General features: G+C 39.0%; 1 protein-coding gene across 1 annotated transcript in view; it reads left to right on the top strand.

Moving 5' to 3' along the window:
* Positions 1-27,559, top strand: part of sfswap (splicing factor SWAP) — a 76,437-nt gene that overhangs the window by 28,626 nt on the left and 20,252 nt on the right. Inside the window, exons 11-14 of the mRNA XM_079486428.1 lie at positions 5,400-5,484; positions 6,805-7,038; positions 10,991-11,169; positions 27,268-27,551. Coding sequence (XP_079342554.1) covers positions 5,400-5,484; positions 6,805-7,038; positions 10,991-11,169; positions 27,268-27,551 — 782 coding nt within the window. The remainder of the gene's footprint in view (positions 1-5,399; positions 5,485-6,804; positions 7,039-10,990; positions 11,170-27,267; positions 27,552-27,559) is intronic.

The following is a 27,559-nucleotide window of genomic DNA, read 5'->3' as shown; positions in this document are numbered from 1 at the left end:
CTTTCCTCCTCACAGTGTTTTCCCTGACAATTTTTTACATCCTTCTAAAACTTGGTAAATTAAAGGTCTCATTTTTAGAAGTTTGTTTTTAGCCCCTGGCGTGTTTTCTGCATTCCCTTTCATATCCAATAGACGGCCTTAAAAATGGAGAGAAGGATGCGCATTATGTTTCTGTTTGAGGTGGCAAGGGTCTTGAGCACACGCAGAAAGTACAGATACTGCAAATTACCTTAATTATCGCAAATGACTGTGTTTCGGGTAATCGAAGAAATACTGAATATTTTTGGATGATTAGGTTGGAAGATGTTGTTCCTGAAGGTGGGCGGCTAAATAAAAGGTAGAGCTGTAATTCACTTTGTTTGGCAGATTCACATGTTATTGATTTTGAGATGCTATTTAGATGTCATTTTCTTAGCTTTGAGTGCTTACAGCACTGTCAATTTTGGATGACGTATTCCTTTAAGTAGCATTTTTTTGCACTAGTTTCTCGTTAACACGTATAACTGCAATCTGTAACTTGTGTCTCTATATCCCCATGTCTGTATGAAGCATTAAATTGCAGGTTGCATTGGATACAATGCAATGGCTGTTTCTCAATATGCGTTTTTAGCGATCTTGTGTCCTCAGGTTCTGGCTCTGCGTCATCAATAACTGTCAAAGTCCGGTTCCAATACTCAAGAACAAAAGAATGCATGAAAGTACCCGGATGTATTCTCGATGTCGAGGATGCATTGAATGCAGCCTTCGGTGCGTACGGAACCTGCTTCCCAGAAGCCACTGCGGCGCGTCCAAGTTCGTTCTTCCAAGTCTGCCTCGCAGACTCCATGAGAACACAAGTCGGTTCTTTGCATTCTTGGAATTGAGAAACGGCCAATGTTATAAAACGTGAAAAAGCCAATATTTCACTAGCTGACATACTTTTTTTTTAATGACTTATTTAATGAAATTTACATATTTAAACATTTTATATAACAATCGACATGAACATGTATACGACTTTTTTTGGCATAATCACACCCGACATCTCAACTTACAAATCGTTATCCTTAACGTAACGTTGCAAATAAGTCTAACGCAAGCAGAAGTTTTGACCACAGATTTTGTATTAACTAAAAAAGTTACGTATTGCAGCTTTATCATTTTAACAAATAAAAATGTTTATACATACAGTATATGCACATCACTTATACTCATTCTTGCTTTATAATTGGGATGGGGGGGCGGTGTTTTTAAATGATTTTCTGTAGGTATCAACATTATCACATACTGTACCTTGTATTGAACCCACAGAGCTGCCTTGTTATTCGCCTCCGTCAAATCTCCATATTCTTTCTAACACATAGCTTGTAAAGAACAGTCTGTTATTACTGCAATTGGCAGGCCATTAGCAGCAGTACACGAACTGTTTATTTCTCTGTTGATTCACAGGCATATTTTCAAACCCTAACCTTTAATTTAAGCCCACAAGCTGATTCTGTGTCTTTAACTGGCTTTGTTTCATCAATTATGCATGGTTTCTGTAACTAGAGGCTCTCTGACATCCCTCGCATATTGTGCTTTATAACCTCCTTCATTATATCTTAGTTCCTAAGAAAATTATCCAAAGTGTTTTATCAAACCCTATTTCAGTCTAACACTATGAAAATCTTGGATTTTTGGTAATTACTAAACTACGTTTCTTTCAAGGAATGTTCCTGTTTCCATATAGGGGAAGCATTTTTGATTGAAATTTTGCAATTTACTATAAGTTGCTTTGGATAAAACTTTGTCAGATGCGTAAATGTTAGATAGTTCACCCCCAGTGAAAATTCTGTCATTTACTCACCCAGACCTTATTCCAAACGTATACTGTATACTATACGTTTCCTTGATCTACTAAACCCAAAGAAAGTGTTTGTAGCAACTGACTATTATAGTCGGAAGAAAAACCACTATGGTAGTCAATGGTGACCCAAAACTCAAAGCATTCTTGAAAATATCTTTTTCAGTACAAAGACATTTATATGGGTTTTCAACAACTTCTGGACGATTGAATGAGCACAGAACTGTCCCATTAATGTATAAGACAAGAATAACAGTAAAACATCTGTGAAAATATATTTTTAAATGCCTTTTTCTAGCTATCTCTTGGTCTCTTTTTGTTTTACCAGTTCTATGTTTCTCCTTCAGCCATCTACATGCTTGTCATCTCACTTTATAGGTGAGTTAGCTCTGGGGGCACCGCTGGAAAGTCTTTGTTCCCTTCACCCGCTCTGCGGCACTCCAGCAGACCTTTGAAGAGGTGAAGGTTCCAAACGGAGCTTCAGTTACCTCGCTTTGTTTATTTCCTTTCACCGTCTGTTTCCTCTTGGAAATGGAACCTCAAATAAACTCAGTTGCACCTGCTCTGGCCTCTTCCAACTCACCTCATCATTTCCATCCCCTGTAATACCAATTTGTTTCGTGCCCTTTTTTATCTTGGCTCTGTTGTGTTCTTGGGCGGCGGTGATGATTTTTGTGCGTCTCGGGCGTCCACGGTCCACTGCTTTGATGACTTTATTACTAGGAATAATCAAACTGAACATAAGGGCTCCAGCAGCTCATTTACACCGGTTAGTTATGACGACAAGGGCTCTCTTGTCAGTTGCCGTTTTTCAATCTTTAACTCGTTTGCAGGGTTTTTAAGGTTAAGGCACCTTTATTTTGAAATTTTCTGTTTTATTGTAACACTTCATTATTTCCTCTGTGCAGAGTTGTCATGCCACAGCCCAGCTCAGAATAAATATTTTTGAACAGAAAATAAAACATAATTGCTATTGATGTTGGTTGAAGTTGCTTTTAGAGCAGTGGAACCACACCAGGGGCCGCTGTGTGACTGTGGGGTCCGGGTGAAATCAGTCCGACCTAATTTGCAAAAGTGAAAGCAGGGACGATGACAACAGGAAAGATGGTGTGCTTGCAACGGTTGTAAACAGCTGCCGCTAATATTCTCAGCGGTAGCCGGGTCGATGATGCAACCGTATTGCAGTACGGAACCAATTGATACAATTTGAAGGGTCAAAATTGAAACTTTTTTCAAAATTTGGAAGTTTGAAAACAGCCTGTGAGTGAAGCGAATAGTTCTGTAAAATTAGGAATTTTAATAACAATAATATGGCATCACAATCTCCACTTTAAAAGATTAATCTACAAACATTTTGTCATTTATTTACCTTCACATCACTGAACATGTATACAACTCGTTCTTCGATGGAACACAAAAGAGATTTTTAGGAATGTCTCTGTGGTTTTGTGTCCATACAATGGAGGTCAGTGGGTGCCAATATTGTTTGCTTACCAACGTTCTTCAAAAAATCTTCTTTTGTGTTTTGCACACGAAAGTCATACAGGTTTGGAATGACATGGGGGCGAGTAACAGATGAAATAATTCTCATTAGTTGGTGAACTGTCCCTTTAAACCTTTCTGGATGAAATTAACTATCTTGTCTTGTTACTTCTCCCAAAGTCATATCGCTCGCCCATGTTTTGCCGGAATAGCGCTCCCTTCACACGTCATGGTCCATCAGCATGTGTTCCTTCTTTATAAATATGCATAAGGGATAAGCACCTTTTTATGAAAGGATTCAGACGTTGAGTGGCAGCTCTGCCTAGCAGTACAAGGGATCCCAGAGCTGAATGAGAGACTAGAACAACCTCTGGTTTGTTAATGTTCATTTGTTGGCAACAGCAGAACATTTTGGAATCTTCTTTTTTTTTTTATTACACAGTTTGACTTTGTAATGCATTTTTGAGGTTGCGAACCGTAGAGAGAATGCAAAAGAAAGATGTGTTTTCAGTTTTTTTTATTGCGTTCTTTTACAGCACAGTTTTGGCTCTTATCACATTCAATTTTGATGGCAAGGTCATAACTCCGATAAAATACAATTTCTTTTGTTGTGCCATTGTAGATTTAGTAAAGCAACGTGAAACCCTGTCAGAGTGGTTTAGTATGTGTACCGTTCATATCAGATGAATGCAGACGCACAATAACAGTACGATAAAACAAGATACGAACCAAATATAATCTTGTATTATTTACTTTTGTATGCAATTTTTAACACTAGGTAAGGGTTGAGAGTGTGTTAACTTTTACTCCTTTCCAGTAGCATCCCTTTTTTTTATATTGACTGTGTAGTCCAGATCCAGTCTCCAGCTTTAAGTCCTTCATCTTAGAAAGATTCTTAACTGGATATAATGACCCCAACACTTCATCTTACCTCTGTCTGCGTGATAATCTTCGAACAGTTTTTAATAGACCTGTAAAATATTTAAAACTTCCATTATAGACACTAAACTTAAGAATTTGCTTCTCTATGCCCCTGCTATTTCTGTCTCTCTTTTTTCTTGCTGTTTTGCATCTAATTTTTACTCCTGCTGACTCAAACAAACTAACAAAACAAAAGGATCTGGGTCACTATAAGGAAAAATAACATCTCATTAGCGCATGCAGCCCATCACCATCCCGCCGCGTGAATCCGTACTTCTGCGCCGGCTGGTGGTACTGTATGTTTTTGCTGGCAGATGGTTGATAAATAAGAGCATCAGTCATGAATTGCTCTCACGCCGGGCGACTGTGAAGGTGTCTGTCGTGGGTTTCTCCAGTACAAAATGTTTCTGAGATTACACTCGGCCATCAGCGCAGCCCTGAGCGCCGCACACAAGACCAGCGTCACATCTTAGTAGAGCCCATGCCGAATGCACAGTGAATCGACAGAATATTATTTTTTTCCTCATCCATTAGTTTAAAAGCAGAGCTTTGATGAATTGTTAAAACCAGTAATGAAAATAGTTGCCAACACACTATTAACTAAGCGTTGTGGTTAGTAATTTGCTGTGCAATAAAGGTCAAAGGTTTGCAAGCTCCTATACCGATAAAAGTTAAATTGAACTACTTTATAAAAGTCCACAGAGTGAGCTGAAGCAGATAAAGGATAAAAGTTGTAAAAATTAAATTGTATAATGCATCATAGCACTTTATATGGAATAATTCAAAGATGGTCATGATCATATAGTTTTATTTGGGCGGGTTCCATGTCTTTGAGAGAGGGGCTCTGACCAGATCAATATTTAATACTTATTTTACAATATTTTTAATATATATATTATGTTCTTGCTTCATTTACTATAATTTATATATTTGCCATTTCCAACAAGTGAATGCATGCCCGTCAATAAAAAAGAGTGCATACAAGAAATGAATTGTAATCAAAACAGTATTTATTGTAGGACATCAAAAGTAGTTTTAATTTAAGGAATTATAGTAATGAAAAGCTTATTAGGAACCCCATATGTCCAGATTAAAGAACCCAGGAAGTTCATCCTTAACCTATTTTTGTCATGTAAATTAACTTTCTGCTTTTCCCATCTTTCTGGCATCCCAGGGTTCCGTGGACTACAGTGGCGGGGGGGACAGCGCATTCGACTGCTCTTCTGACAAGCAGCTGAACGAGGGCAAGCTCATGAAAGGTAGGACAGTTACACACTCCGTGATGGAGATTCCTCACACCGCCTGACCCCTCAACATCATTGTCAGCCACGCTGACATTTCAAAACATTCTCGCACGTACACATACCACCTCTGTCCCATTTCTCCACGTCCTTTAAGCTTTGCAGGGGGGTGTGGTCACGGCGAGCAACCTCCTATCACCTTTCTCACCTGTCATTAGATTTGAAGTTAGCAATCTTTGCATTTTGCCTATGTTAAGTTTGATATAAATAAATAGGGGTAATAAAGCGTATTACACAGTAGATAGTATAGATGTTGGATCCACACATTTACTGTCAGTTACTGTCAAAACTAATTTGAGCTCAACTAGCCGGAGATGCGCAGGGCAGGGTGTGTGCGGTCTTCTGAATGCCAGAACAGACGCGTTTCATATTTTTCACATCACGTCCACATCGCTGCCTCTTGCGATTAGCAAATCGCATCATCTCACATCGCGATTGCAATTCGATTTCGATTAATCGTTCAGCGCTAGTGGTTTTGCAGTGTAACCACAATGCAAGTCAGATGTGGTGGGTGTACCTAAAGCACCCAATGTGCTTGCAGGGAAATACCAAATTACTTCGTTACTATTTCAGACAAAAAAGTAAACGAACACTAATAAATGAAGACATCAGTGAACTTTCTAGTGTGATTATTTGATATTTCATACCATTTTGATCTTTATATCCCATTTATATAGACCGTTTTATCAGACGCGTAAGCCTTGCTTGCTCATATTGTATTGGATATTAATTGTATTTTATATTAATTGTATATTTTATTATATTAACAACAATCTTTTATGTTGTTGCCACTGAAACCACCCATTTCAGAGTTTTGCTACTAAAGATATTAGTTATGATAAATGCTCTCTTCGTTTTTCACAAGTTGCTTTGTATAAAAGTGTCTGCTAAATGAATAATGAAAATGTTTTGCATACAAATACAAAAAATTTAAATGAATTGCAAAGTACAAGCCCAATCTTAATGCACACTTAGTTAGCTCAGTTATTTCAAGCATTTAAGTACAAGGTAAACGAAAAGTTCAATGTCTCTCTTCAAGGGTTAATGTCTGTTGATGTGCTTTGTCACCTTGTTTAAAAATGGTGAGCAGCCAGCATCTTTTGCACACACGTGTCACTGCCGAGGTTCATTTAAATGAGCTATTGTGCTTGACCGTGATGATCATGTCTTCGACCATAATGACAATCCGCACGGAAGAGATTTGTTCTAGGTGTACAAGGTTAAAGACAATTTCTAAATAAAGCTCAGTAATGCCTGTCTATTATCGCCCACTTCCAGCATCCTTTGCCCCCATTTGCTTCGCCATAAAGTCAAAAGAAAACGACATGCTGCCACTGGAGAAGAACCGCGTGCGGTTGGACGATGACTCCGATGAGGACGGGATGAAGGGGGAGGGGCAAGAGGGAGCGGAGTTGATGATGGGATTGGTCGAAGCAGCCAGAGACCTTCCTCAGCCGGTTTTTGAGGAGAAGAAACCAACACTCTCCCAGGAAGAGCTGGAGGCCAAACAAGGTACTTCTGAATTTTCACTTGAGATTTTAGAGGCACTATACCTTGTTCTGGACCATTGCCTGTCTTTTTTAAACGCCAGGCGCATCAGCACTTTAAATCGCCGCTTGGAGAGCGCAGAAGTTAAGTTTCATGAGCATTCCCTAATTATAATGATTCTTCAGTGACTGTTTTCAGGGCTTAACTTTGTAAATTGACTGAAAAATACTTTGTTAGATAAAAGATGAGCCCGTTTGTGGAGTTTTACGGGAAATAACTCGAGATTGATTTCTTTGCCATAATTGTTCTTGGGGTAATTTCTCATTGGCCACCAGCCTAGATTCCAGACATATTATACAGTAATAAGATAAGGAATATAAAGAAAGAAGCTACAGTTTATCATGATCGCATTAGGCCACAAGTTCCTTCGGATTTCTGTGCTTCCTCGTGCTTGCTTTGACCCTCTGAGACTTTTAAAATATTGAGGTGATGTGATCGCTGTCACATCACGATGACTGGCAGTGTATTAAATTACTCATTGGGGGCCGTGCCCCCTAATGTAATAGATCTGTCCAGTCGGACCGTCCTCACCGGAGGCAATAACTGTCCCTCGTAATTAAGAGGGAGTGTTTCACACTGGTAAAATATAAGGGCATCACTTAATCAGACTCTACTTACAGGAAATGAAGCCTGCAGGCTGTGTGTACTGGAGGTCTACATGCAAGCATTGTGTGTGTGTTTGTGCTTAAAAACAGAGGAGCAGAAAAATGTAGAATTTTCTGTTAGTGCTTGAGATCTTTAAAAAGAAAAAATTGCAGCCTTGTCGCAGTTGCTGTAGTGGCATAGAGTGATTTGTAAGTTCTCTAGATTTGTAACGTCTATACTCATCCGCATTTGAAAAGTGACTTTGAGAACATTGGAAAATGGTTTAAAAAGGCTCTTGGTGCACACTTGAGTTTTCAAGCCTTTTTTCTAAAGTTTGTTTATGCACACTGAAATGTGTGAAATGAAAATCACCTTGACATGTGTCATTTCTTTAATTTAATGTTTTTTTATTTAATTTACTCTGAAATATTACAGAAATGTCAAGAAAAGGCACAAAGACAGAGTCGTTGCTGCGAACACAAGGCCATAGTTGCCAGAATTTGTGAAAATGTTGACTGTGTCGAAGTAATAAATACAATGGATAAATCAAAGCTAAAAGATCAATAAGAAACATTTGGACTATTTTGCAAGATGTAAACAACACCTTTTTTATGTCACATGTATAATTTATTCTTAATGATTATTTTAAGAAGAAATCAAAAACTGTAACAATTCTGTTTTTATTTACCCACCCTCAAGTAGTTCCAGGTCTTTATACATTTCTTTTTCTAATGAACACGTACAAATATATTTGGAAGAATGCTTGTTACCAAACAGTTCTTGACCAACATTGACTACCATAGTTTTTTTTACCATAAATGTACTTTTGTTGAACTCATAGGAAGATATTTTGAAGAATGAAAGCGAACAGTCTTGGGGCACTTTTGACTACCATTGTAATTTATCCTACTAGATTAGATCAGATTATATTCAACTTTATTGTCATTACACATATACAAGTAGAGTGTAATGAAATGTAGTTTAGGTCTAACCAGAAGTGCAGTTAGCAAGTGCAGGATATACAGTGAATAAATACAGAATACAATATTAGGAAAATATTTTAAAGTAGGTATGTTCTATGAAAATATGACAATAGGTATGTACTATGAACAATATATACAGATGGCTATATACTATGAACATTGATGTACAGGTGGCTATGAACAGATAATAATTTAGACTAAACAATAAATTATACACATTAGCTATTAAAGTTGCAGTGCAATAGGTGAGTTAATGCAGTTGGTAGTCTATGGTAGTCAATGGTGGCCAAGAACTGTTTGGTTACAAGCATTCTTCCGGATATCTTTCTCTGTGTCTATCCGAAAAATTCAATTTATGCAGATTTGGAAACAATTCAAGTGCAAGTAAATTATGATTTTTTTTTTCGGGTGAACTGTCCCTTTAAGGACCAGCGTTGTTTACATCTTGCAAAATTGCGTTCTGCTGAATGGGTCACATTACTGTGTCACATGACTAAAAATGCATAATTTGGAAGAATGGAAGACATCCAAGTTCATCGGTGAAGGACTTCACCTTTGAAATCAGCAGAATTCGTTGAGGCATCGGTAGTTTGCGACATTCACATTGTGTAATGACATGTAGTCTCTGCTGTTTGTCTCTTATCAAAAATATATTTCTGTAAACCTTATGACTTCCTTATGATTGGATTGACCAAAGAACTTTTATCCGAAGCGATTTACGTTGCATTATCCTATAGATTTGTTTCTAAGCATGTGCAATCCTCTGGGATCGAACCCACTACCTTGGCGTTGTTAACCCCATGCTCTTACCACTGAGCTGAAGGAAAGCTTTTGAACACAGGAGAGGTAATTAAAGTAATAACACCAGATGCCCAATGAAAGTTTACTGCACAGGGACTTGAGATAAACAGCACTGCAATACCGAAGGCCTCACTCAGTCTCAAACCAGCTTAGATTGCAGGACTATCGACCCGTCCGGGAGAACGTAATCTGTATTGATGGACTGTTAAAAGATCACAGATGCACTTTGTGATTACAGGAGCCCAGATTCAGCAAACACTCCCTCTGTGCTTCCACGCGTCCCACTATTACCTTTGGTTTTATTTACAGAATAGAAAAACACTGGGGCTCAGTGGTTAGAGCATGGCGTTAGCAACGCCAAGGTCATGGGGATTCCACATACTTAAGAAAACAAAACAAATGCAATGGTATTCGCTTTATTTAAATTTATGCATTTGGCAGAGGCTTTTATACGGAGTAGAAACATTAGTTTCTGTGTGTGTTTGTGTGATGAGGAGTTGGGTTCACTAAATTATTTACACCCCACGTGTCTTTCCCGCGGCTTACCTGTTTACTTTGCAAATTGTAATTTCAGAAACCGAATCTCCGAAGGTAGCCTTATTGGATTTAGTCAAAGCGTTATTTACAACCTCCGTCGCGCATTTCCTTGTGAAGTTTACAGTTGAGAAATTATGCCAGAGAAGGAAAATTTGCAGAAAATAGCTGGAGTCGTTTCTTTTGTGAACGTGGTGAGGAAATAACAGGTGCTAAGTGGGTTGCATCAGAGAGGCTTGCCATAGATAAAACGCCGTTATAACGTTGTTATGAGAAAGTTAAGAGACTGAATTGAAAAGGTCGGGCACATTTGTATTCTAAATTTGGCACACTGTCTCCTAATGCTTGAGATGGTAAGGATGTCTTGATTGTATGTAAAATTAACTAAAGTTTTATATACATGGAGAATTTGAGGAAAGAGCCGTCTTTCACCATACGGCAAAAGCTCGCCTGTCATTTCTGTTGCAGTGGACATTTGAAACTCTTCGAGTCGATACTTCTCATTTCTCTGCGGTTTGTCTCCAAGCTCCCTCATTATGGCAAAGGCACAGCGCAGGAATTAGATTAAGTTGTAATGGGACGTCAAGGCTCCGCCGTTGTTTTCCTTTCAAGCCACATAACTCGCGGATGCTGGGGGCCTGTTTTTAGTGCGGACAGCGACGGAGTTCTCGTTTTGTTCTTGCATACTATAATGCCTTGTGTTTGTGCCTTTTTTGTATCGCCATTCCCTCGAACAAAACCTGTAAAATTATACATGAGTACACTGCCAACTCCAGATAGCTGAATTAAGACCCTGTCGAGTTTAATATCGCCGGCAAGTCAGACATTTGAGTAAAAGGATATTTGTCAGAATGGATTTTAGCATTTCCATTTGCGTAGTAGCAATAAACACCACACAATTTAAGCAAACAAGAAAGCTCATTTTACTAGCATATAGTGTGCATGAAGACAAATGTGGGTAAGTTAGTGTCTGTGTGTCTGATGTTTCATTGACATTTTTTTTTTCCTCACAGCTAAACAGAAGTTGGAGGACCGGTTGTCTGCAGCAGCACGTGAGAAGCTAGCCCAGGCATCTAAAGAGTCTAAGGAGAGACAGCTTCAGGCTGAACGCAAGAGGAAAGCTGCCCTCTTTCTGCAGACTCTACGTGGACCTGAGGCCGAGGTGAAGCGACTGAAGGAAACTCCACCTGAGGTGTGTGTGTGTGTTTTCTCGGCATTGATACTCTTATAGTACATACACTACCGGTCAAATGTTTATGATCACTTATTTATTCTTTATTTATATTTTTTCCACATTTTAAAATAAAAGTAAACCCTGCGGTTAACGCGCCGACATATACTGCCTGTGCCCCGAGTTCAATTCCCAAACCTGCTCCCCTATTTCTCCTTAACGCTTTCTTGTCAGCTCTCAAGTCTTGTGCTGACAAAAGGTGTAAAAAGCCTCTAGAAATATAGCTAAACCCTTAAAAAACTATGGAATAACACAACAGAGAATTATGTTTTGCCTGAATGTATCCAAAATAAATCAATTTTAGCATATTTAAAGTAGTCACCCTCTGCCTTGAGTTTGCAAACGTGTACACTTGGAATGTTATTATCCAGTATCTTAAGGCTTCAACCTCGGAAACTTTATAAACCGTGTTAAAGGGATTTCCATCTATGCTGCACTCTTATTGGCAGCTTTTTATTCATTATTTGGTCCAAGTATCCATTTAAATAAATAAATAAATGACATATGAAGAATTAATATGTCGGCACAGTTATATTTTCGTCTACAAAAGTCATTTTAAACATTAAGCCATACTTCAGATTAAAATATATTTCAGATCATGAGTAAAATGTTTCTCATGAGGATTTAAACGGTACTTTACACCCATTCTCCAATTTTCTTTCCTTTTATACTACGTACTGAATTTATTCGAAAAACATACTTCACAATGGTGTATGTAGGTGTGTATTTACATTGTTTCTATTGCCCTTTGACCTTGGGACCATTGTGTTTTTTATATGCAATTTACTTTTTTAACCTATTAAACATACTTCACTTGTTTAACACTTATTCATTTGATGATTGCAGTTCTACTTCTGGCTCAATGTTTTATGTTTTTGTTTGTTTGTATTATGAATATTAAGTTTGCCAAGCTATTCATTTGATGTTCTATTTTTTGCATACAGTAGGGTGATAAAATCCCATTCAGGTCAAGGGCTGTTAACTACTACCGCTTCACGTCTGCTTTGATTGCAGTTTTCTAGCGTTGCGTTTCAGAATCGTGTACCGTGCAGTAATAGTTGTAGGTTTCCGTGTTTTTATTTCATCTGTCAGCAGCTGATCAAGCCTTTCGCTTGGTGACCCTGCTGCAGTTTCCTTGAGGTTTGTTTAGTCAGGTCCCCGGTTTGACAAAAAGTCTTGTTTATCGATCCGTCAGGAGTCCTGGGGAAATGTTCATTACCTCAAAACGAATCCCAGCAAACACTTTTCAGCGTTCTCCTGTGGTGGAATGTCCGAGCGTTAAGACTTTGGTTATCTCCTCCTAGTCGTATCTTTGTTTGTTTGTGGAAAGAGTTCCTAATTGGTTGTGCTGACAAAGCTTGTGTCTCTCCGGAAAAGAATATGTTTGTGCTTGTACGTTTGTTTGCGTTTATTTTGTGTCTGTGGTTGTAGCCTTTGAAGGGTCCTTGGGGACTCCCAGCCATCGATTTCTATCAGGATTTTGGGTAGAAATGTCAAAACAAAATGATTAATCGATTTAATTTTCCCCAAAATTATATTTAAAGGGAAAGTTCCCCCCAAAAATGTTTACCATTTATTTACCCTCATTAGCATTGAAAACCTTCCATTCAATGCTAATTTTCTTCTGCGGAACGCGAAAGAAGATATTTTGAGAAATGTCTTGGTGGTTTGGTTACCAACATTCTTCAAAATATCTTGTTTTGAGTTCTCAAATGAAAGGAAGTCACACGGGTTTGTTATGACATGAGATTTCCGTTTGTGTGTGAACTGTTTACTGAACTGTTAACCCAGTAAATTGGACCGTCACGCTTTACTCAACTTACTCAACATATCCTTCCACAACAAATTGGTAAAATACTGTAGAAATTGTGCAATATCTGTGTGTCTTTGTATTGTGTTCACTCTGTGCTTTGAATACGCTCTCAGCTGGTCTGAATGAGATCATAGCGCTGATCTCCTTTCAGCTCTCAGTAATGGCCAGCGCTGCCTGTGTTCTCTTCAGATTTCCCCTGGTCCTCTCCACAGCCTGAAAACCCACATTTCTCCTTCAAAAACTTCCCACTGCAGCGTCCACGGAGGGAGCGAGTGAATGAAGAATGTAAAAGTGGAAGTCCTAGAAGCTGTTAAGAGGGAGAGAGAGAGCAGAAGTAGGAGAGCTGAGATGACTAATCTCAGCGATTGTCTCCACAGGCGCGAGGTTCAGCTTCACAGTAATGAGGCCAATGAAGCGTAAAATCAGGAGAAGCAGCTGGTGAATTCACGACTGCCTCCGTTGGGCTTTTACCTGAGTCTCCCGCGCACGCACACCCGGCGCCTCGCGCATTCCCGACCGGCTAATCCATTATGAATGTCCCTTCTGTTTCTTTCTCTTAGACTCTTGATTTCTGGAGCGAGGTGCTTATTTAGTTTCGGCCTCATTACGGTCGCGTTCACACGGATGGTGTTTGGTATTGACAGCTTTGTTTACTAACACATGTAACTCTTTCACGGCCCTGTTCATTCGGTAGCTAACATGTCGTATTTAATACTGATTTTATGAATGCATGACTGAATTAAATACCTTTTTTTAGCTTTTGGTAGCTCAAGTGACTAATGTGAATAGCATTGAAGGTGCTGATATCCGCAACAGCTGAGTCACATATTTATTCAACACCTCTAATTTAGTTTATTCATTATATCTTAATTAACTGAAGCACGGCTTTAAATGTTTTTTTTTGTTTTAACTATGAAGTTACACACAGTCTACAGATGCATGGATTTAGCAGCATCTCCAATTGAAATCCACGGCCGAAGCGATCGGTCATCTCTAATCTCAGTCGACCGCTGTATCATCCTCTGCACCCCAACGTCCCCCCCATCCTCATCACCGTTTCCTTTTTCCTATTGTGACTCAGCAGCCGCAATGATTTTGAATGATTTCAGTTTTAATGCCGGCAGTGATCTGTGATGGAACTGATTGCCGTCATTCATCTCAGCTTCGTTCCTCTTTCTTGAACTCTCCGCAAGCCTCTTAGTTGAAAAAGCAGCCCAGCTGAGAGACGCGTCGAGAATTCACAGAGCTCCTTCTGTGTGTTTGTGGCTCCCTCCGCCCGATTTACTGCCGTTGGCGATTTACTGATCGCTATGGCAACGCAAATCAAATCTAGCCAATTCAGCATGCATCGTGTCACGTACGGGCACATAAAACTAATTTCTTTAGCTTCCTGCATTGTAGTGCACCAAAGTCTTATTTATATAAATAAAACCCGAAGATAGTTGTTTTACAGGAAACTCTGCTGCGGCCAAGAAGGTCATACATTTTGCAGCGTTAAACCAACAGCCATCTCGTTCCATCACAGCCGATCGTGACTGCCGCTATGTTCATGTGATGAGCGCTTCCGTTTCTCCTGGATGGAGTATATAGATGCCCTCTGGCAATGCAATATTTGTGGTAATTCATCTCTTGTTTGTCACGCCACAAGATCACTGAACGTGAAAAAGCTTGGCGTGCACGAACTAGCCTTGATCTTCGCTGCTGTCGCATGGCTTAGATCTGCTGTGACAGGCATTACTTTAAAGTGAAAATAAGACCCTGCTAATTGTTTGATGTTTAGCTACAACCTGTCGTCACGCTAAATGCTGTTTGGCAGATCTCTCTCAGAAATTGCCAGGTTTGAAACGGGCAATGTGGACAGTCATCTGCGCAACCAGGTGGCTTGCCGGATCGAAAGCCTGCAGTAGCAGGGCGAGGAAAAGTAATGTGGAATCCATGTGCTTCGTTCAACAACCTGTCCCATTATTTTTCAGTGGTTATAAATTTAAATAGACAGAGCAATACATATATATATATATATATATATATATATATATTTCTTTTTTACAGTTTGCTTTTATTTTGCTTAATGATCTCATTATGAATTATTATTTATTTGGTGGCTTCCTTGTTTTATATATAATATAAATCTAAATCATTATTTAAATCAATAATACTTATAAATATATTTTTACAATACGATCCTGTTTTCAACTGTTTTTTAACCCCGTTTTAAGGTTATTATTGTTTACTATAACTCAAACTATTCAACTTTTTCTGTTTATTGAGGTCGAAATACTGGTTTCGAATTATTTGAAAAACTTCAACTAAATGACAATTAGATATCTTGCAACAGGAAAAAAGTTTAGATTGCGTTTCTGCACAACTGAATAGAAATGACAGATACACTCCACTTTTCTAAAACCTAGACGTGGATGCTGAGAAAGCCGTTCATTGTTGCATTCTGAAAGCATTTCCAGCAGGTAGGGGTCCGCAGAAACCTTTAATTTTCTCTTTTACTTCCATTGTGTTGTGTTAAATTAGGCTGGCTGAGATGCTGTCATGCAGTGCTCCATTAAGAAAGTCACCCTAAATGAAAAAAATATGAGATACGGCAGAGACATTGTTGTAAAGTTATAGGGTCAGTCTGCAGTTCTTTAACTGCTGGAAGCTGACAAGAAATGTCTGACTGAGCACAGTGAGAAATAATTAAACAGGATTACAATACGCCGACTTACACAATGTTACTAAATTGGCAGGTAAATGACCCAAATAATTATATTCTGATATATTCTATACAACTGTATAATTGTAACTGAGATTGCTGGTAGACGCCACAGATAGCTTTAATCCGTTGCTTGCGTCCAAGCCTCCGTTACCTTACGGGATAGTCGACCCCAAATTCTGTCATCATTTATTCACCCTCAAAACTTGTGTGTGACTCTTTCTTCTATGAAAAACGAAAGACGACATATTGAAAAATGTCCCAGTGGTTCTGTGTCCATACAGTAGAAGTCAATGAGGGTCTGTGTTTTCTTGTTTACTAATGTTTTTCAAATATCTTCGTTTGGGTTCTGAAGAAGACTCTTTCAAAATGCCTTGTTGGTTCTGAAGTTACTGAAGAAACAATGAAGCCGTATGTGTTAGATAGTAATAGAGAGAGAGAGAGAGAGAGAGAGAGAGCGATTGGACACGTGGCCCTGGCTGATGAACAGTCAGGTTCGAGGACTGTTGTATAATGTAAAAAGTTGCTTTAATGTGTTTTTCACCCTTGAAAAGACTGCCCTTAAGCATTTGTTGAGGGGTGCTGCACTTATGAAAGAATCATGAAATTAACAAGGCGGCTAGTGTTTTCACATCTAGAGGGAGTACAAAGATGGACATGTGAGTCATCTTCAATACGTTTTGTAGGAGAAGGAACATGGCAGGCCTTGTTGGCTGAGAGTTTGAATGCGGTTGCTATTTGCAGTATAACAGCTGTCCTGTAGCTCAGTGGTAAGAGCATTGTGTTAACGCAAGGTAGTGGGTTCGATCCCAGGGGATTGCAGATACCTATGTAAAATGTATAGGATAATGCTATGTAAGTCCCTTTGGATAAAAGCGTCTGCCACATGCATAAATGTAAAATGTAAATGTAATAACAGTATAACAGCTCCTGTTGAAAACACCCCTGTTGCTGCTTCTTTTTGGATACTTGTAGACGCTGGCTTTGAAAATCGAAACCTAGCGAATGAATCACGTGCGTCAAGGGAACGAATCTAAAATTACGTTTAGCCTTTTGTGTCTTGGGCCGTGGCAACGTGACCCTCAACCAAACATGGCAGGATTGAATAACCCTTGGTTCTGAGACATTAGATGAAGATGCGTCTTAAGAGGACATTCAGGACAAATCCACTAACGTAATCTGTTCATTTGCATTAGCACGGCATGTTCTTGAAATCACATAATAGTCGAATGTCTAATTGCAGCTACTTAACATGTATTACAAAAACCTCAAGCATTTGTTTTTTCCCCGTTCAAACAGGAAAAAATACTGCAAATTAGCACTTTGGAAACAGCGCGTGGGCTGCTAGGTCATCAGTACTTTGCTTTCCTTTGCTTCATTGCCTTTGGAGGTTCTGCCAATAACACAATTGCTTTAGCAGGGAAGGCCTGCCAACAGGGGTTGAAGTTACTGTAGCAGTGTCCTCTAACCACTGTTCTGCTGTTAGACCATCGGTATGTTTACTGACTAAACAAAGCACCCGGCACTGGATTGGTTTTGTCTGTCACTTTGAGGACAGCGTATTTGTAAGATGCTACACGTAGTGTCCGTGTGCAACCTCACGTCTCAGTGCTGTTTTCTTAAACACATACTTGGCTCCGCATTGTAATCCATCACTTAACACCCACATCCTAACGCTAGATTAGAATTGATTGAAGCGCTCAGACAGATTACTGTTTAAAGACAGGTATACTTTCAAATAATCTTTATCATGAAAATCAGTTTTGTCTTTTCTTGCCATGAAACTCAAGACCACGCCAGTGGCTTCAATGGGAAAGGTTTATGCATTGTTTATGCCTTGGCACTATTGCATCTGACAAACTGACCTTGTTTGAGATTTGCAGCCTTAAGATGTGTCAAATTTGACCTCTTTATTGGCAAGAAACTGTTGACATTGGTGCTTTTTTAGTAAGAATAAATGCTCGCAGCGTTTTGGTTACAAATAACGGCCGGCAATGTTCAAAGAAAGCATTTGTGTACGAAGGCAGCTTAGAGAGATAGACTTCATAGGCATCATAACGGAATCCTATTTGAATTATAAACAGAGAACGTCTTTGCTAGAACCAATCATATTTTTTAAAACGACAATACAAATTTCTCGCTAGATATGCAATCAAAAGTTACAAATTAAACTTACATTTATACCAAACTATGCTCCAAAGGGCGTTTCGGCCACCATTTAATTTTTCCGAGCTTGAACCTTCTCGACCAATCACGTTCCTTGTTATGAAAACGACAGGTCTTTCTCCTTGATAAGGTGTGAATGCTGGCGGGTGGGGTTTTTTTTCATAAAGGTTTACGCTTTGAGCTGCAGAAAAAGATGCTGTTGCCTCCATATGATTATACTGAAAAATAGATGCCAGTGTAAACATTGCCTTATAGACCACTTCGCCAACACCGGTTCAAAAGCGTTATCGGTTCATCTTACATATAGAATTAAATCATTGACCATCATTAATCATAATCGGTTAAAATGTTCTGTTTGTGTTGTATTTTAAACGTTTGTGTGGAAAAAAGAAAGTTCTTCTGGACCAGCGTTGTTTATGTTTTCTGAAGTGGTCTATAGAAATCTTTGGTCTTTGTAAATAAGCAGCAAAATAAAAAAAAAATGAAATAACAATGATTGCCTTGCGACCAGGTTTAATGAACTTTTTCGGTCTTCGTTTTATTGTGAAACGCTCTGAGACTTAATGAAAACATGCAGAGAGCGCTGGCAGAATTCAAACCTACCTTGAAATTGAGGTTCTGTTTTTGGTTAAGGGAGTTTTTTTTACCTCCGGCTCATAAGAAACGGAATTAAAAAGGAGAATGAAATCGATAGACCCCAAGGAAATGAGTTGATCTGGAACTGTTGGGCCTGTTGACACCGTGCCTGCGCTCGCTCTAATTAGTTTATTCATAAATCCATTGTAAAGATTTAAAAGCCCACTATTACTTTTAGCCTGACTTAAATGGGCAGAATTGGCTATGGAATCGCTTTTAGCAAAAAATATTAATTTGACCTCAACAGAGGTTTGGTTTTCAGCCCAAGATGGAAGCCCCAGTTTTAGTTTTTGCTAGTTTTTTGTGCCTCACTTCATGTTCATACAGTTTGAAGGCTGAACGTGTGTTTATACAGATGATGTCAGAAGTCATACGTTGTGAGAGGTTGCATCAGTCGCTGGCATTTTACCAGCGAGCTCTTACAACTCTGACAGCAATATCAGGATGGCTCCAGTTGTTTTTATAAATATAAGCGCTTTTGTATGATGTGTCCTGAAAACAGTTTCTTCGCAGGTCGTGGTGATAGTTTTTGTCATTTTCACCTTCCAGAAAAGCACTTGGATTGTTTGTTGTTAGTGTGTTATTCTGGGTGCTGAATAAACAAGCTATACATAATCATTAAAGCCATAGTTTTCACCTCGAGCGCATTTGGAGTAATAAGGATATGTGTGCGACTGCAAGACGCTTTATAGCAGCTGGTGGTTCTGCCGTCTCTGGTTTGACAAATGTCTCATAAATTGCTCACTCTGGACCATCGACTGAATGAGCGGCTGTTGTGTCATCTGTCTTAGACAGACTCTTTTATTGCTATGGCTTTTTCTTTAATCCCGTTTCTCATTATTGACCTTCCATTATTAAATGAAATACACAGGAATGATGTACTTTCTCGATGCAGTTTGTGTAGCTCTTGACATTTTTGTTTTGTCATTTTGAAAAAGAGAAATCTCATTTTTAACTATATTGACCTTACCGGTTCTTTTCCAAGAACAGACGTTTTCTAATGTTTTTAGAGTCTGTGGTTAACATTACTTAAAGAAACTCATGTTGTCCTACAACATAAATTGCATATACATTTATTTAGTTGGGCGGTCGCTTTTTTCTGTGACTGTAGTGCATCTTGCTCAACCAACTGATCTCTAAAAGTACAAAAGTACTTTAAGTCATAAATCAAAAGCCGATAAAAAAACAGTTCATTTGTCGACCAGTGGCTTGATTTATTATTCTCTTTGTGGTTTTTGAAACTACTCACCAGCTCTTTTCCACCGAGATGTAACAAAACACAGAACAAAAAAAGAACGACTCAAATATGAATCCTGCCCCTTTTATTTTTCTAACTTTTTGGAGAGCAGGTCGTGTGCTTGGTGTGTGCTGTTCCTGTAGACTCTTGTATCTTTATTTTGTGGTCTCTTTTTCAATCACAAAGCATCCCATTACTCGCGGGAATAGTTATACATTTTTGCGTGTGTGATGCAGAAAATATTACAGGACAGAGTGTCTGCACGCATCCGGACGTGTTAAGCTGTTAGTGTCAATGAGCTCTTTTGGCTATAATTTTTTTTTAACATGTGCGGAAGATGTGATTGACGTGCGTCGCCCCGCCCAATTAGCGTCATTCGCATCGCCTGCCACAAGATCACTTCTGTTTCCCTCTTCACATTGACTTTGTATGTCATTTACTTGCGCAAATCTCTTAAATTGAATTTGGTGCGAACATAACATTAGTCTCTAATAGTCGTAGTCTTTGACTTGTCTTTGATGTTGCAGAAAGCGCTCTTTAGTGGTGGGATTATCTGAAATAGACTAAGATGGTTGTGACCGTGGAAACACTGAACAGAAAATACATAGGGTAACACTTCATCATGTGCTTATGCAAACTATAGTGACTCATGAAGTAAAAAAACACTACTTCATAGAAATAAATAAAAACGATACGGTTTTGCATGTGGATATCTAGTTATCTTGATGCCCTAAATATGATCAGACTTTGTTGAGAGCGTTCTGTCTAACACTGAAGTCTCCCTAGCGTCACAATTACACTCTTTTTTTAGCATGTTCATTTTTGCCTGGATGTGAGCTTGACAAGAACTGTTTGATGTGGGATTATCACAAACATATCAGTATTCGATACAACAGCCAAAGCTAATGGGCTATTGAACACACTGTAGTCAGAACTAAGAAATAAAGTAAAGCTTTTTTATCATATTCAGTATTGAGCTGCGGGTTCTTTTTGACGTTCCTGGTTTACTGTGCCCTTGGTGCAGGTGAGCTTGAGCTTCAGGGCCACGGAGCTCATCTTCCTCTGATGTTTGATTTACTATTTAATTGAATGAACTCTTTGTATGTGTTTCAAGGAAGCTCTCCTGAGAGAGGTGTTTCCAACAGGTACAGCTTTAACAAGACAGTCTGCACTCGAGAGAGAACAAGCTCCTGATTAGTGACAAAAGCTGGGGTTTGAGGTGAGGACTGGTGTTGCTGCCCTCTGATTTTGTGAGTGTTGAAATGAGCATGCAGGGATCCGTGCTACGTTGCTGAATCGTTTGATGCAGATTTTCAAGGCTGTTGTCAAGCTCTTCACTTATTTGACACTCAAAAATGGCCTAGGCCACACTCTTCATTTTCTACGATCCTACTGTTAAGATGAGCATTAAGGTGAAGTGTGGCTTTTTTGGATGTTAAGATACCTCGGCTGCGTCCAAAATCGCATACTGTGACAGTACATATTGAATTTGATAAGTACCTAACAATTTTTTTTTGCATACTGAGGTTTCGTACATACTATTCATGACTCATACTCATTTTCGCCTACTATATAGTATGGAAGTCCACTTATTTCAGCTTGATATGCGGTGACTACTCACCCTCTTGTCATTTCAAACCTGTATCACATTCTTCTGCAAAACACCTGCCGCCACAGTTTGGTTACCAACATGCTTCAAAATATTTAATTTTGTGCAGAGGAAAGACAGTCAAGCAGGTTTGAAATTACAAGATGGTGTGTAAATGATGACAGAATTCTTATTTTTGGGTGAACTATCCCTTTAAAGTCACTTATATGAGCACAATCGGTTCAACCAATCATGCGAGTTTGGGGACTCTATGTTTGGCTGACCAATTTTACATTTTTGTTTGGTATGGCAGCGACCCAGAATAACACACTGCGTCTTTAAAATCTCTATTTGTTCTTTCATTTAAACAACTGATGATTTTCTTCCGTCTGTATAGTTTAATGTAATTCCTCTTTACAGTTTTTCTTTTCTCCTCCAAGTCTGTGTTTCGTCGTTTATGATTACCCGGATATTAAATAATCAATGCGTTTCTTTGAAATACTTTTTTCCCTAGTGGGAAGCTTCCAAAATTTCAGTAATGACTGTCTTGTGTTGCTGCTACTATACCAAACCGCTCCTCACGGATATCAATTCATCATATTGGCATGCAGCAGAAAAACAAGCCAATTATGTTGTCTTAAAAGCAATATTTCTACATCTCTGAAGGGTTCCACAAGCATGGAAACATTCTCTGATTACTGAGTTTCTATTCTGTTTCTGTTACATAGATGGGTTTTATATTTTAAGCGGTCATTATTCACAAGATGTATGCGGGTGGATGCAATGCAACAATCATCAAGTCTGTTTGCGTGCCTATATTTGTAGCGCATACAAAATGCAATAAGAGACATGGGATGTACTGTATATCCTTTTGAGGTTTGAGCGGTTGGTTGCAATTCCCAACCTTGCCGCTAGATATTACTGACTGAACCTTTAAAGGTACTTTTTTGTCAACTTTCTTTTAGAGCTCTGCAATTAATCAGAATCGATTTTAATTTTTAATTTCAAATCAAAATAATGAAAACGGTTTAAACTTTTACTGCGCCGCATTCTATTTTGCTCAAATTTGTTTTACAATTGTGTTGAATGTGTGTTTATGAGTTTTTAGTTGTGTAGGACAAAATATTTTATCGTTAATCTTAATGTAGCTGATTTAAAAAATATATATATTTAATTTTATACTTTTTTTTTTTTTACATTAAATGTATTTATTCAGTTGCATCCAGTGTTAATAAGACAAGTTATTCATGATTTACAATCCCATTTGATGGGAAAGAGCAACTGGTAATTATTGTCTGTAATCTCTCTGTTTTTAAACCTTTCGCTTAGGAACTTGAATTAATTGACTTCTATTTTTGTATTAAAAACTGTAGCATTATCATGTGTATTATATGCTGTAATACATATGCTACCTTGTGCACAAAATAAGGGAATTGACCCGGTGAACTATCCTCTCAGTGATTTCGTTTTTCAGTAATCCCCCACTTTGCACATCCATCCAGCACATTACTTTTATCTTTTTTCTGCCTCTCTCTTTAACCCACATATCATTCTACTCTCTCCCAACACTTGAGCTTTGTTTTTGACGGACACCGTAGTGATTTGGAAGGCAGCTTGTAGAATCTTTAAAATCCCTTCATCACCAGCTGACCTCAATAGGAGATCCTGTGAGAGGAAGTGTCCTTATACTCTGAGCAAATGTCACGAGCGATTAAAGCTTTCTTGTGGTCCGTAATAATGCCATGATTATTCATTCCTGTTGTTTTGTATTAACTGTGTTTTATAAAGCTGTCGTGTACTTCCATAATAGGTAGGTTACGACGAGTGTTGTTGCATCTGTGTTGTTAGGGAAGGAAAAACGTGTGGTGAAGAAAAACAGAAAGTCCAGGGTGCGAAACTGAAGTCCACTCTTCTGTAATTATGAAGATAATAGCTTTCTTGAATCCATTAGTTGTGACACATTGTGTGCAGAGAGAAATCGTAAATAAATTCAATTCCCGTATCCCTAAAGTACCTTGTGAAGAATTGCCCTAGACTCCAGACTCACCACCTGCTCCTTCAGAGGGAAATGGATGATTCGCCCAAGAAGTTAGCTTTCTTTCATCATCTACTCACTCTTGTGTTGTTAAAAACCCCTGTGACTTTTTCATTCTGTGAAACACTTACAGCCTCAGTCGCCATTTACGGTGACTGCCTTTTTTTCAGTACAATCAACATGAATGATGACCAAGACTGCCAACCTCTAACATTCGGTCTTTGGTGTCTTCGATCAAAAACACGCAGTTGGATTTGGAGTATGAGCAATGACAGGATTTTCATTTTTGGCTTAAATATCTCTTTAGTTCTTTCCCGAAAGCACAAGCTAATTTGAGTGTCAAACTTGGTTGTCTTGGCCAAAGATGCTAAGTCTCAAAACGCCCGGGAGAGTAAAGTAAACCGCGGCGAAGATCAAAGACACTCGGTGATGTTATTTGAAGGAAAAATGGTGCGTAGTTTTGCAAGAGAGAAGCAGAGGCTCTCCAGAGCTTTGCACTTCTGTCCATGCATTTAAATGGATCTCATACAGCATGCCAAATTTTCCCAGTGGAGTCCGTGTTTGGGCAAAATCTGTAAGATTGAGGTGATTGTGTCAAAAGTTGAGGGAGATGGATTTGCTGTTTACTTCTGTCTTCTGAGACCAGGTATGTTTGAGTCAATTCTGTTATGCAGTTGTTATGCAGACCACTGCAAAAAAATCTACATGGATGGATGGATAGATGGATACTATACAACAGATAGATTGGATGGATGGGATTATCATTTATAAATGCAATGGCAAGAAAATGAGCAGGATGCCTAACGGGAATAACTTCGCAGGACACCGGTAAAGAGCTCAAGTTCGGCAGCTCTCAGCATGGAATAAAATAAAGGTTTCATCTTCGATACTTTTTGAACCATCTTCCACTTTCTTCTGGCTGTCAGTCCAAACATTTTAAAACCAGGGGAGATGATTAAAACAAACAACACAACCAATGTGGTAAAATTCTGGGAGTGTTTCCAAAGAATATAATCGAATTGCCGTGCACTCTTCTCTGCAGACTGAGTAGATGAATTAAACACCCGAATGTAATGACTGTCTGTATATTTGCTCTTGTGTTGATCCAGGTACCACCTCCATTCAACATAACGCTGTGTGCTGTGTTAGGATGTCTCGCCTCTGGTTGTCATTCTAAGAATACTTGCAGTTTTAGAAGTAGTGGTTGACAGATATGGGATTTTTAATGGCTGCCGCTGTCAAAATCTAGAGAGTTTGTATATATGCGGTTTAGTGATAGCAAATAAGACATGCAGAATTGCTTAAATTATATGGACACGTGTCATATATGTATATATATATGTATGACTTTCAAACAGTAGACACTGATATTATTAAGTAATAGGGGAAACTATCAAATCTGGTTATCGGCCAGAAAGGAATGTTATCAGCCGCTGACGACAGAAATCTCAAAGCGATTAATCAACAAAGCGGATGTATCTTTGGATGAATATGTCACTGAGACTCAGCACTGACCTTAAAGCTCACAAAAGAACTAACTGAGCCACCGATGAATGAGTTTCTTTACTCACCGATTTCCTTTCGTCACAGTTTGAGACCGAATGAGTTTGGTGTGCAACTTTTTTATTGACTGATACTTCACTTCAGATTGTGATTATTTTTGTGTTTGTGACACAGTTTTGTTTCCTCTGACACCGTTGTCAAGGCTGTTTTCTCCAAGATTTCTCGATTACAATTTCTTAGAGTTTAGCACCTCACAGAGTTCCCATAGTGTAAGGATTTGATTGGACAGATTCTCATTTTGACGCGCTTGTGACCAAGCTCTCGGAGTTTGCTTCGCTGACAAAACCGATGTTGTTGTTTGTGCTTAAAGATAGACATTTATCTAGACATCCTTATCTATGGAAATCCCTATCCAGGGCTGTATGTAAACTTTTTTTTGCACATAGCACTGGTTTGACAGAGGTTTAAAGTTTTGTAGCACGGCCAAACAGTTGCAGCACAAGTATAAAACGTCTGTGGTCATTATTAAACAAATACACAAGTGCAGTTCATCACATGGATAGACAGGTAACTGACAAATGTCATTAATACAGAAAGATAAATTATGGCTGTATACTTTTTAGTTTACCTAAATTCGTTTTCAGTTTTTTTACTATACCATAGTAATATATCTGTCCACATAAAAATACTGTAGTATTCCTAATACTACAGTGTTTTTGAACCGTACTATAGTAAATAGTCAAATATACTACAGCGTCTACTACAGGTTATCAATTTACTACAAGAATCCAACAATTGATATAGTAAGCAGTGTAGTTCACTACACTATTTTTTCATCTTAGTGTTCAGGTTAAACAGGCTTTTATTTTGTCAGGCGAAGACGTATGAATTTCGAGTTTCGATAGCGAAATAGACTCAAACTAAGTAAAATAGCAGTGATTGCGCTATTGATTAACGTCACAAACAAACAAGCACACAATAAACGCACTTCACACAAACGCATGGGTCCGTGTCTAATGCACCTGCCAATCCGTATCGCACTCATGGTACAATGCACAGACCGATTTTTTTCGTAGCATGTGCATAGTATATGTCGCACTGTACAACTCTAAATAGTAGTCTTGTATCGTATGCTGAAGACATGAGGCCTCAAACTGCAGACAAATCATTCACATATCAGCATATTAGAATTTGTATCCTAGCAAACATTCATCATCATGAAGTGTGTGTTGGAACATGTTTTATTATATGATGCAAATGCATGAATGTGTTTTAAAATGTCAAGATGCCTTATGTTGCCCCTTGTGTGCTAGTTCTGTATGTGTGCTTACAAGTGATTCTCACACACATATAATATTTTAAAGGGCACTTTGAGGGTGACGTGAGCAGGGGTGTGACCAAATGCTCATGGCCCTGCTTGCCTTCAAAAGCTATTTATCAAACGTCAATCTAAACCAGCCCTGTGCTCCATTACGTACTCCAACAATTGTACGATATGACAAATACGCTTGCTATCTTCTCAACTAGATCACCTACCCACAATCCCCTTTCCTTCTGAACTCTATCTTTTACATAAGACACGATCCCAAGTGAGCAAGAGAGAAATTTTCACAATTTCCAGATTAATTAGAACACGTTTATAAATACTCAGAAGATGATATTGCGTCCTGGTTTCGTTACATCTCCCCAGAGCTGTTGATATGACCTGAAGCCTTTAGATTTCAAGACACGTTTTGTTTCATTTTCTTTTTAGCCTTGTGATAAAAATTGACTTATTTTCTTGTGTTTGTGAGCGTGTTGAATTAAGATGTGGTTGTGACTTTGTGAGCAGCCGCATAGATTGATGAAATTCCATTTCTGATGCGAATTCAATGCAGAGGGGATCTCATTTAACCAGACAGACACATATCGAAGTAATTACGATAGAGAGAACGGCCAATTATCTCCCTGCCAGACCCGCATTACGCTGGGAAACAACCAGTGTTTTAATTAGCACTATTTCTGAGGGGAAAAGTGAAGAGAACCTATTATACCCCAAAGAAATCCGGACACAGCTTGCGAGATTTACGGCCAGCTTGATGCACACATACACACAACGCTACAGACACACTCTGATGTTGAGACCGCTCTAAATTGGACGCGGTCTCTGAGACTGCTCAAAGCCAGTTGCGTCTCTATTGATCGGGGCAGATGCGCGAATTTAGAAAGCCACTGGGATGGCCTTTCATCTCATCTGTGGCATTATTTTGGCCAAGCAAGCAACACTGATTGGATTTTGCTCATTAAAACGCTGGTTCTCTTTCATGTGTTGTCTCACTTAAGGCTGCCGTTCATGTCTCATGTGTCTAATCCCTCTCCCTTTGTTGTGTATCCACAGCCGCCGGTGTCCGCTCTCCCCATAAAAACTCAACAGGTGACCCGCAAACCGGGGTTCGACTACCAGGAAACCAAACAGACGAGAAGCGAGGATGGGCAGGGTTCTCACCGGACCAACTCCTCGAGTTCGTCACGTGGGCCTGACAGAGATCGAGAACGGGATAAGAAGAAGAAGAAACACAAGAGAAGGTCAAGGTCCAGGTCCAGGTCTCGTTCGTGCTCCAGATCGAAATCGACAACCAAGCACACTTTGCCCAGTGCCTACCGAAGCTACAGGAGATCAAGGTACCTGG

Source organism: Barbatula barbatula, assembly GCF_947034865.1.
Source record: "Barbatula barbatula genome assembly, chromosome: 22".
NCBI classification, from domain to species: Eukaryota; Metazoa; Chordata; class Actinopteri; order Cypriniformes; family Nemacheilidae; genus Barbatula; species Barbatula barbatula.
Note: the sequence above shows the minus strand (reverse complement) of the source record. Positions and strands in the feature narration are given on the sequence as shown.